Raw genomic sequence first — 12,587 nt, 5'->3', positions numbered from 1 at the left:
GTGAAAATTGGAATGAAATTACTTCTGAGTGACCTGGCTGAATGATTTTGCTTTCAGTTCTCCTGCTGGGGTAGCCAAGTTGATGTAGATGTAAGGGGGCGTGTACAGTCTACTCCTATTAGGTTCAGCTAAAAGCTGGTTTGAAATTGGCTGATACGGTGTATGGGTTAAGGTTAACTGGCTCGAAGAAAGCTGGCATTTGGACATTTTGGAGAATGAAGCAGGATATCTTGACCACAATTTTATCCTTTACATAGAACATAGAACATACAGTGCAGAAGGAGGCCATTCGGCCCATCGAGTCTGCACCGACCACTTAAGCCCTCACTTCCACCCTATCCCCGTAACCCAACAACTCCTCCTAACCTTTATGGACACTACGGGTAATTTAGCATGGCCAATCCACCTTGTATAACAAGGGCTTTAAATATATTGGAATGTAACTTATGAGTATGCTCAGGAAGAGAGTAACTTCATTTGAGCCAATGTGTTTCTTGGAGAGATGATAGGTTGGTTTCATGTGATTTTAGATTTTCCTACTGAGCTTGGTTTCCATCTCTCCCTACAGGTGATAGGGTTATAGATGTTGGCTCTGAGTGGCGAACATTTAGCAATGACAAAGCAACAAAAGATCCATCTCGTGTTGGTGATGCCCAGAATCCACTGCTAAATGGCGGTGATTTGTCAACTATGATTGGAAAGGTAACTGACTTCACCAACAGAATGGCGCACACAAAACTAACTTTTTAAAAAACCTCTTTATTGCATTTCTGCTAAAGTAGCAAAATACTTTGCACGGTAAATGGCCTTTGTGTTTCTAAAGAAATGTAAGATTCCCCATCTTTACCCACCTCCTTTTCTGAATGTATTGATCTCTGCTTGAGAGGCGACAGGCATTAGATGTCTTTGTCTGACTGAAATGGCTATTACTCAACTGAGTTTAAATCATGGATGTTACTGGATTACTCCCAAACCCCTTTTTAAAAAATTTTACCCCTACGTCAAGTCCAATTCCCTATAGGTTATGTCATCATGCTTTGTATGTTTTCCACATTTGCTCTTTACTTTTGCTTCTCAACCTTGTGTAAATTGGAGCAGCCCTTCTGTAAAATGTTTCACTTTTATTCATAAAATTTGTAGAGTACATTATTATTATGTAAAGCTCCGTTTGTTTCATTGCAGTATGTGGCAATTTGTAGATAGTGTAGTGGGCCACCTCAATTACAGATTATAGGTTGCATCAAATCTAACTATGCTAAAGGCTGGTGTAGTAGTGCTGTTACCTTCACTCGGGCAGAGATCCGGGAGCTTAGCACAGGACGTGTGGAACCTTACACCATTCTGGTCACTATGACTCATTGAGCAGTGGGAGAGGAGTAACTGGTTGTTAAATTAGTGTGTATATAAGATGCTTTCACGTTGATACTTGCTCAGCTTGCCTTGCGGATGAGAGAGCGCTGTCAGCTAAGTTTCCATGTTTGCAGTGGTATGACTGGCTTGTCTTATGGGCAGTTGTAAACTTGCTTTGTGGTGCAACATGTTATTGGTATGATTACAATATTTCCTTAAACTCCCCTGGTTGGATTACTGATCTTGCCTGAAGTGTGGTAAAATTAACTTGGGAGGACGCCAATTTGGATATGTTGGAGTTGCTGATTTTTCCAGTGGACAGCTCCGCAACATTGACGAGTCTAGGGAAGCAGTGTACCCTCAATGTCCTATTATGTCACCTGGGTGTAAAGCAATCAACAACTTGAGGGTGGGCAGTAACTACAGCATTGTTGATGCTGCCTACATTTTGTGAATGTTTAAAGACCAAATGTGTTGGGGGAAACCATGGAAGGAAACAGTTAAAGCTGAATTCCCATTTTCTAATGTTTTGAATTAACACTTGCGTTATACAAATAGTATGGCCAAATTTGATTATATTACTAAAAGTAGGAACGTTCTGTAGGTATATTACTAGTTTAGAATTTTGGGAAGAAAACCGACAGCACTTGATAGATTTCCTCAGAATAGGGCTTTTTTTTTTTTAAAAAGGCAACTGCACAGGATGTCACCAAGACCATTATCAAAGGTTTGGTGATCTACTGGGTGTCTGAAAATGTTATGCAACACCATTCTCTCCCTGGCTATTTGCTCAAGCTGAACTGAAAGGTACAACCAAATCTTTATCTTTGATGCGGAACTGAGTTTCAGACCTTGTATCCTATCTCCCAGCTTAACAGCTCAATTTTCGGTAAAAGGTTGGAAGTTTCACAACCACAGTAGTTATTCTCCAGTACAAGCTACAAAGTCCTTGAAGCGCTAGTACTTTCCAATAAGAGAGTAGCTCTTGGGTGTAGATCATTTAAAAAAAAATTATTCTCAGCAGTCTTTGGGTAGCTCCTGGCCTTCTCCACAAGCTCAAGTCAAACTGTCATCTGAATTTACAGTGCAGAAGGAGGCCATTCGGCCCATCGAGTCTGCACCGGCTCTTGGAAAGAGCACCCTACCCAAGGTCAACACCTCCACCCTATCCCCATAACCCAGTAACCCCACCCAACACTAAGGGCACTTTTGGACACTAAGGGCAATTTATCATGGCCAATCCACCTAACCTGCACATCTTTGGACTGTGGGAGGAAACTGGAGCACCCGGAGGAAACCCACGCACACACTGGGAGGATGTGCAGACTCCGCACAGACAGTGACCCAAGCCGGAATCAAACCTGGGACCCTGGAGCTGTGAAGGGATTCAGCTAAAGATTTTAGCTGGGGTTTTTTTGATACTGGTTGGCATGGTGGCACAGTGGTTAGCACTACTGCCTCACAGTGCCAGGGAGCTGGGTTCAATTCGCACTTTTTGGGTGACTGGATTTGCACATTCTCCCCCTGTCTGCGTGGGGTTCCTCTCAGTGCTCCAGTTTCCTTCCACAGTCCAGTGATGTGCAGGTTAGGTGGATTAGCCATGCTAAATTGCCCTTTGTGTCCAAAAAAGTTAGGTGGGCTTAAACTGGGTTATGGGGATAGGGTGGAGGTGTGGGGCTTAAGTGGGGTTCTCTTTCCAAGGGCCGGTGCAGACTCGATGGGCCAAATGGCCTCCTTCTGCACTGTAAATTCTCTGTTCACTCCAAACTCTGGAAACACTGATTCAAAACATGACTGTTTCCTCAGGAGATCACGTCTTTATTGGGTGCAAATATCCAGAATATCTCTTTTTTTGTGTACAGATAAATCCTTTTCCATTTCTACATTAGCAAAGACCGAAAACCTAATCTTCTCGATAGGTTATGTAATCTTGCTTTGTATGTTTAGCACATTTCCTCTTTACTTTTGCTTCTGAACCTTGCTTGTGAATTGGAACAGCCCTTTTCTTCTGTAAAATTTGCAACATTTTATGTGGAGAGGTGGAGGCAACTGACAACTAATCAGATTTTTTAAAAATAAAAGCAAAACAAACAGCTGGGGATGAATGTGGGGGAGAACTTTAGTTTTTTTTTAAATGTTCATCATTTATAAAATTAACAGTATGGATTATAACAGGCTGCTGGTTAACCAATTTCTAAATAATGCCCATAGATGGGTCTAGTTACATGCAAATTCATGTAGCAAGGGTCCTTGTAAAATAAAAACATTGCTTCCAATTAATTGCATAAATTATTCCAAGAAACTCTACATTTTGTTTCAACAATGACCAAGCATGTTCCTGAATTAACTGGTAAAATACAATCTTATCTTTTTAAGAAAGGGAATTTGGTAAGTGAGATTTTGAGGTGCGGATGACTTAAGTGGAATTATTTGTAAATTAATAAATAAAAGGATGGTTTTTGACTATGTAACTTTTTATTTGAGGAATATGCTTTTTTTTATTTGGGGTGCTTTTGACAGAAGCAGGGAACATTTTGTATAGCCTTTAGGCCAATATTTGGATGATATCTTGGCTAATGATTTTGGAGTTGAGAATTGTAACAACGTAACGGGCGCAGCTTATTTTTAGATGTTATACGTGATATGCTGTATTTGGTGGATGTTATTTGCTTTGCATTTCTTCGCAGGGTACTGGATCTGCAAGTTTTGATGAGTTTGGAAATGCCAAATATCAAAACCGTCGGACTATGAGTAGCTCTGACCGGGCAATGATGAATGCATTTAAGGAAATCAGCAATATGTCTGACAGAATAAATCTCCCCAGAAACATAGTTGTAAGTTCATGTGACCTTTGCTTCATTAAATCACTGTGATGAAGACATAAAACTTTAATATTGATGCTAATTGAATGGCCAGTACTTAATTAAATCTTCCCTTTTCATTTCCTAGGATCGAACAAATAATTTATTTAAACAAGTGTATGAACAAAAGAGCCTGAAGGGAAGGAGTAATGATGCCATTGCTTCTGCCTGCTTGTATATTGCTTGCAGACAGGAAGGTGTGCCACGGACATTCAAAGGTAAGAAGATGTGGAATTAATTCCAAATTATAGCACTGTTTTCCACTCAATCTAATAAAATTCATTTTACAACATTGTTGTCAGTAGGAATTTTTGATTTGGGTCAAAGTAATTATCCGAATGACTGTTAATAGAAGTTGATAACCATTTCAATTAACAACTTTAATCCAGCCATGGACACAAACTGATTGCTAAGGAACGGGTGAGTGGAAATGTGCACATCCAATATCACGGTGAGTTGGGGAAGCTCTGGTGGCTGGAACGATATGCAGAGGAAGGTGTGATATTTCTAGAAGCCAAAAATAATCAGTGAAAGGTTTTTGGCCCTTCCAACTTTAGCTGCTTATTAATGATCTTCCCTCCTTCATAAGGTGTGCGACTGTTCCATGAGGACTCTGTTCTGTCTCCTTCACAAGTCCTCCAGCCACAAAGAAGCCCATTTTGCTTGCAGCAGAACCTGGGCAATGCCCAGGCTTGACTCTAACAAATGACAGGTATTCAGGCTGACAGGCATTCAGGCTAAGTGTTTGGTCATGATTATCTTGAACAAGAGAAAACCAATACGATTTGCCCCATCAAAGCCACCACCATTGCTGAGTAATCAACGATAATCCTGGGGGTACCACTAACCAGAAACTGAACTGGCTGTGCGAACAAGGTGGGTGGCTGGCTCACCACCTGATTCGTCAAGCCCTCTCTACTATTTACAAGGTTCAAAGCGAGACTAGTATCTTGCCTATTTGGAATGGTGCATCCCTTCATAATGTCCAACAGTTTCGGGGATGGAGCAGTTTGGTTGATTGGTGATCATATCACTGGGCCAAATAATCCATTCTTTGTATTGCTGGTACATTATGACTACAATATATACAAGCTACAGAATACACTGCAGCTAAGATTATTTGATAACATTTTCTGTTTTCCAAATCCCTCTTCCATGTCACGCACCATCTTGACTTCAGCATATATCATCATTACCCAACAACATTGTGGGAATATGATCATAGCCAGGAACACAATTATTCCAGAAAGTCCAACACAATTTCTTGACAGTTTTTTTGAAATGTTCAGGAGTCTACTGAAATACTGACAGCTTTTAATTTTAAAAAGAATATGCATTTTCAAGATAGATTTCACCACCTCGGTGCTTTAGAAGCACAGTCAGTCCTGTAACGTTGGCAAATGCTGCAGCTAACTTGTATATACAGTATAATCCCGCAAACTACAGTGAGGAATTTACATAGATGATTTGGAGTTGGGGACCAAGGGCAATGTGTCCAAGTTTGCAGACGACACTAAGATAAGTGGTAAAGCAAAAAGTGCAGAGGATACTGGAAGTCTGCAGAGGGATTTGGACAGGCTAAGTGAATGGGCTAGGGTCTGGCAGATGAAATACAATGTTGACAAATGTAAGGTTATCCATTTTGGTAAGAATAACGGCAAAAGGGATTATTATTTAAATGATAAAATATTAAAACATGCTGCTGTGCAGAGAGACCTGGGTGTGCTCGTGCATGAGTCGCAGAAAGTTGGTTTTCAGGTGCAACCGGTGATTAAGAAGGTGAATGGAATTTTGTCCTTCATTGCTAGAGGGATGGAGTTTAAGACTAGGGAGGTTATGCTGCAATTGTATAAGGTGTTAGTGAGACCACACCTGGAGTATTGTGTTCAGTTTTGGTCTCCTTACTTGAGAAAGGACGTACTGGCACTGGAGGGTGTGCAGAGGAGATTCACTAGGTTAATCCCAGAGCTGAAGGGGTTGGATTACGAGGAGAGGTTGAGTAGTCTGGGACTGTACTCGTTGGAATTTAGAAGGATGAGGGGGGATCTTATAGAAACATATAAGATTATGAAGGGAATCGATAGGATAGATGCGGGCAGGTTGTTTCCACTGGCGGGTGAAAGCAGAACTAGGGGGCATAGCCTCAAAATAAGGGGAAGTAGATTTAGGACTGGGTTTAGGAGGAACTTCTTCACCCAAAGGGTTGTGAATCTATGGAATTCCTTGCCCAGTGAAGCAGTAGAGGCTCCTTCATTAAATGTTTTTAAGATAAAGATAGATCGTTTTTTGAAGAATAAAGGGATTAAGGGTTATGGTGTTCGGGCCGGAAAGTGGAGCTGAGTCCACAAAAGATCAGCCATGATCTCATTGAATGGCGGAGCAGGCTCGAGGGGCCAGATGGCCTACTCCTGCTCCTAGTTGTTATGTTCTTATGAATGTGTCCAACTAACTTATAGTCGAGTGGGAATTGTTGGCCATGACACTAGGACAACTTCCCCCCCCCCTTAATTGTATAACCGTATGGGACCAGAATTGTGTGCAATATTCGAAGTGCGGCCGTATCAAGGTTTTATACAACTGTAGCATGACTTGCCAGTTTTTAGACTTGATGCCCCATCCAATGAAGGCAAGCATTCCGTATGCTTTCTCAACTACATTGTCCACTTGTGTTTCCACCGTCAAAAGATCTGTGGACTTGCACACCCAGATCTCTGACTTTCTATATTCCTCAAGAGTTTTGCCATTTACGGTATATTTCCCGTGACCTACCTACCTACCAAAAAGGATGTTGAGGCTTTGGAGAGAGTGCAGGGGAGGTTTACCAGGATGTTACCTGGTCTGGAGGGTGTTAGCTATGTGGAGAGGGTGAATAGATTCGGACTGTTTTCGTTAGAAAGACTTGAGGTTGAGGGGTGGCCTGATAGAGATCTACAAGATTACGAGGGGCATGAAAAGGGTGGATGGGCAGGCATTCATTCCCAGCGTTGAGGGGTCCGTCACCAGGGGGCATAGGTTTAAGATCCGTGGGGAAAAGTTTGGAGATGTGCGAGGCAGTTTTTTTACGCAGAGGGTGAATGGAACGTGTTGCCAGGGGAGTTTGTGGAAGCAGATACATAAATGGTGTTCAAAAGGCATCTTGACAAACACTTGGAAAGGATGGGTATAGAGGGATATGGCACAAGGAAGTGCTGAGGGTTTTGGCAAAGGTTGGTATGACCGGTACAGGCTTGGAGGGCTGAAATGCCTGTTCCTGTGTTGTATTGTTCTTTGTTCTAAATCACACTGAAGCAATGCTGCAGCTTCCTCCCAGTTCACCCTCCCAGCTTTGTCATCTGCAAAATTGGAGATATTACATTTAATTTCCTCATCTAAATCATTAATATAAACTGTGAATAGCTGGGGTCTTAACACTGATCCCTGTGGTACTCCACTAGTTATTGCCTGCCATTTGAAAAAAGATCCATTTATTTCTACTGTTTTCTCTGTGCTAACCCATTTTCTATCGATCTCCATGCACTACCCCCAATCTCGTACACTTTAATTTTACACACTAATCTCTTATGTGGGACTTTGTCAAAAGCCTTCTGAAACTCCAAATAAACCACATCCACTGGTCGACTCAATTAGTTACATCCTTGCAAAATTCCAGTACATTTGTCCAGTATGATTTCCCTTCATCCATGCTGAACATGCCACTGTTTTCCAAGTGCTCTGCTATTAAATGTTTTTTAATCGACTCTAGTATTTTTACCACTACTACCATGTCAGACTGATTGGTCTATGATTTCCTGTTTTCTCTCTACCTCCCTTTTTAAATAGTGGGGTTACGAGCCTCTGAGCAGATTTAAGATCGTTTATTCAGGCGTGTGCAAGGAGAGAGCTCCATAAGCAAGCTCGTTGACCCAACTCTGCTGTTTACAAAAAGTGATGCATATATTATACCTTTTTTAGAAACACGTGCACAGTCATTGTTTAACTTTTTGATCATATAAACAACACGTTTTCACGTACACCCTTGAAGGCACTTCTAGTTTATCTTGCTATTGGTCTATTGTCCCTGCTATTGGTCTATTGTCCCTATCTGCTACTGATATAACCGTTACCTTCTGTTCCCAAACTTGTTGTTGAAGCTAGCTGTCCTTGCGAGAGTGCAGCTGCAGATTCTGCTGACTTGTGCTTTACGGTTTATAACAGTTTATTAGAATTATTGTAACCATTGTAACCTTTATCTGTTCTATTAATACTCAACCGTAACTCTTAAATCTTGAGATCTTACTAAAACTTTAACCGTTTCTATTTATTCCCCTCCCGCCTTGGCAATTGGTGAATAATTAGTCCAAATAGCCAATGACTGTGATATTGCCTTTTCCCTTAACTTATTACCACTGGCCAGGTATCCAGGGCGTGATTCTCTCTGGCCAGGCTGGAGAATCCCCATGACCGGCGTGAATCGCGCCACGCCGCCCTGACGCTGGGACATGAGTCTCCGCAGAGCCGAGAATTGGCACCGGCGTGGTTGGTGCGGCGCTGGTCAGGGGCCGCCCCACAGCCCCCCCCCCCCCCCCCCCCCCCCCCCCCGGGCGATTCTTAGCCTGGAATGGGCCGAGCAGCCGTTGTTTTTATAAAAAATAAAAAAAAAAAACACAGTCCCACCGGCGCCATTCACACCTGCTCTGAGCCGGCGGGACCTCTGCATTGAAGGGTCCGGGGGCGGCCTGTGGGGGGGGTCTGACCCCAGGGAAAGGCCTCCGATTGCCGGGCTGGCCTCTCTGGCTAGGGGCCTTTTCCGCGCTGGCCCCTGTAGCCCTGCGCCATGTTGCATCGGGGCCGGCGCATTGAAGGGAGCCACTGCGCATGCGCGCGTTGGTGCCACTGCGCATGCGTGGATCCCGTGGCGCTCAGTTCACGGCTGGATCAGCAGCTGGAGCGGCATAATCTCCAGTGCTGGGGCCAGAGTTGCTGATCCTGAGGCCTTGTTGACGCGACAGCATTTCTGACGGCGTCAACACTTAGCCTCAGGATCATAGAATCCCGTCCCCAGTGTGGGGTTGGTACTAAACCAAACCATATGTATCAGTTGGTCTTTTAGTTTGGGCTCCTGGCTTATTTCCCCATTTGCTAAATCTACATCTCCATTGCCACTTTGTGTGTCTTGGTGAGGCAAATCAAGCATGTCAGATACAGAACCATTATCAGCTGGCGAACTACAATTGAGATGATTCAAAGCCAGGGGTGTATTTGTACCATCGAGCCCCAATCCTACATCCTCCCACAATGCCAAAGAATCGACTTGTTCAATATCTTTGCGAAAACTTTCATTTGTTGTTGGGAGGAGTGTACAGTATATCCAGTATACTTGCTGAGTTTGCATCTGAATCTTGTTGTCAGGTTATCCTTTATGCTTTCCATGGCTTGAATGTCAACTGTTCCCCTCTTTGTTTCAACCAGTTCTACTTTCCCCACTCTTGCTGGCACCTGTGGGTATATAAACACCAAATGATTGAATAGGGTGCCTCAAGCCTGCGGTGATGCCTTGGGATACAGCTGGAGCGACCTGTGAGTGCAGTCCACTTCTGGGGGCTTTGCAAAGCCTTCCTCCCTGACCAGCTTTCTGAGCATCGCTGCTGCATACACCCTGGGGTTCCTCCCCTCCGGTAGCCCAATGGTCCACAGGTTCTGTCGGTGGGGCCTAATTTGTTTGGTTGTCGACTTTTTCTTTTACTACCCTCTGGGTCTTGACCAGACTCATCACCTCAGCAGTGATCCAGTCTCCCTGGCCTGCCATGGGGCTTTTTCTAGGTCCTGTAACATTGTCTCCTTTATGGGGGCCATCGCAGTCTCAACTGCTGACTCCACTACTGCCTAGAGCTGCTCCTTCATCGCTTCCCTGTGCCTCTCTCAACTCAGTTGTGACAAACTCATGTTTCCCATCGTTGCCTGGGTCTGCGTTCTGGACCGCCACGTTTCCTGTTTTGAGGTATCTCTCTCTGGATTCTTCAGCGTTTAGCTGGCACCGCAGTGGATGAGTGCCTGCATTACTCTAGTGGCTAGGTTTTGAATTATCTGTCATGTCTTGGTCTGCACTTAGTTGGGTGTTCTGTATCCCTTGTCTCTTATTTTTAAGCTGCAGGCTGGAAGTCTGCACCTTCTGGTTAACAGTTGCTAAAGCGATAGAATTAACCATTGAAGTCTCTATTGAATGCTGTAGCGGTGTCATTTATCAGGCTGTGCTTGGACTAGTTTTTACTTCCAGGGACTGCGTCCTGCTGTTAGACTGGGCTGCTTCGGTCATTAACAGACTCATCAAGGCCAGACATAATGCCGAGTACAGGTTCAATGCCATTGAGGCAGGGCTATGTTTAGAACTACTGGTGCCAGCTCATGGTGTCCATAATTGGATTGGATTTGTTTATTGTCACTTGTACTGAGGTACAGTGAAAAGTACTTTTCTGCGAGCAGCTCAATAGATCGTTAAGTGCATGAAAAGAAAATACATAATAGGGCAACACAAGGTACACCGTGTAAATACATAAGACCGGCATCGGATGAAGCATACAGGGGTGTAGTGTTAATGTTAATGAGGTCAGTCCATAAGAGGGTCGTTTAGGAGTCTGATAACAGCGGGGGGGAAAGCTGTTTTTGAGTCTGTTCGTGCGTGTTCTCAGCCTTCTGTATCTCCTGCCTGATGGAAGAAGTTGGAAGAGTGAGTAAGCCAGGCGGGAGGGGTCTTAGATTATGCTGCCCGCTTTCCCCAGGCAGGGGGAGGTGTAGATGGAGTCAATGGATGGAAGGCAGGTTTGTGATGGACTGTGCTGTGTTCGCGACTCTCTGAAGTTTCTTGCAGTCCTGGGCCGAGCAGATGCCATACCAGGCTGTGATGCAGCCCGATAGGATGCTTTCTATGGTGCATCTGTAAAAGTTGGTTAAGAGTTAATGTGGACATGCCGAGTTTCCTGAGGAAGTATCGGTGCTGTTGTGCTTTCTTGGTGGTTGCGTCGCCGTGGGTGGACCAGGACAGATTTTTTGTGATGGATACCCCTAGGAATTTGAAACTGCTAACCATCTCCACCTCTGCCCCCTTGATGCTGACGGATTTGCTTCCTGAAGTCATTGAGAAGAAGGTTTTATGTGATGAACGCAAGACCATTCTCTGGTCCTGGATTCCAGATTGGACAAGGTGGTTCAGTTGGCATGGGTGGTGATGTGGCCCTGACTGCACTGTAAAGTTGCTTGTTCTACTGTCACATTCTGGATTCCATCTTGCCCATTGCATTTTGCATGGCCTGTGGTATACCAGAATCCTGATGGTGATGTTGGGCAAGCGGGTACGCCTCCCATTCCTGTGACTATGATCATAGTCTCGTGAGAATCGATACATTTGTTCATATTCTGTAAACTGAAGCAAATAACTGCCCCAACTGTCACTGGTTGGCCAGCATTAATTCTGTAAAACAAGATCATTAATAAAGCTTTAGTTGTGACCAGTGTTTCCAGCGCTGCCCCTCAGATATCCACACAGGCGTATGTATTGGTCTTAATGACTTGGGTGCAAATCTTGGTTTGTCAGGCACAACATTACCTTTTCCCTGACTCCTGGCACCCTGGCTTGTTCTGTCTTGGCCTCCGCTTCTATATCCCATATGATCCCTGACCATCTGTCTCCGTCTGTGCAGTTGCTTGCACAGCTCTCGCACAAACTGTTTCACTCTCTTGCTAATCCTATTTCCCCATTCCATGTCACATTCTCCTGACAATCTCCATATTTCTTCCTGTCATCAGCTCATATGGCGTTAACCTGGTCACCTTACTGGGTGTCGCCCAGTATCCTGATTGGACTTAGGGCAACAAGTCAGCCCATTTCAAATGGTTTTAGCTAACGCTTTCTTTAATGTTTGTTCATTCGTTCGACCATGCATGTTTTGGGAACGGTTGGTAATAAACTTTTATTTTAATCCCTAATAATTTACAAACCTTAAGCATATGCCCGGTGAAATGGTGCCCTGATCGGAGTCTAACTGCAATGGTATGCCCCACTGGAGAATTACTTCCTCCAACAAATATTATCCGAGCCAAGTGTGAACTAAGCAGTCCCATGTGGGAAAGGTTTCTACCCATCTTTTCCATTCTCCCTTTACTTGAATCCATCTTGTGGTTAGGGGCTGTTTAGCACAGGGCTAAATCGCTGGCTTTGAAAGCAGACCAAGGCAGGCCAGCAGCACGGTTCGATTCCCGTAACAGGCGCCGGAATGTGGCGACTAGGGGCTTTTCACAGTAACTTCATTTGAAGCCTACTTATGACAAGCGATTTTCATTTCATTAGTTGTTGCAAAGTGTTTTTCTTCCACTTGACCTCCAAATTGTTTCAACGTCCCCTTT

The 12,587-nt window shown here is 44.0% G+C and overlaps 1 protein-coding gene across 4 annotated transcripts in view; it reads left to right on the top strand.

The window, feature by feature from the left end:
- gtf2b (general transcription factor IIB) overlaps positions 1-12,587 on the top strand; it is a 35,674-nt gene that overhangs the window by 20,254 nt on the left and 2,833 nt on the right. For all 4 annotated transcript variants that reach the window (XM_072510450.1, XM_072510454.1, XM_072510453.1 and 1 more), the window contains exons 3-5: positions 569-702; positions 4,038-4,184; positions 4,300-4,429. In XM_072510450.1, coding sequence (XP_072366551.1) covers positions 569-702; positions 4,038-4,184; positions 4,300-4,429 — 411 coding nt within the window. The remainder of the gene's footprint in view (positions 1-568; positions 703-4,037; positions 4,185-4,299; positions 4,430-12,587) is intronic.

Source organism: Scyliorhinus torazame, chromosome 7 (assembly GCF_047496885.1).
Source record: "Scyliorhinus torazame isolate Kashiwa2021f chromosome 7, sScyTor2.1, whole genome shotgun sequence".
Lineage (NCBI taxonomy): Eukaryota > Metazoa > Chordata > Chondrichthyes > Carcharhiniformes > Scyliorhinidae > Scyliorhinus > Scyliorhinus torazame.
This window is presented reverse-complemented; position numbering and strand designations above follow the sequence as displayed.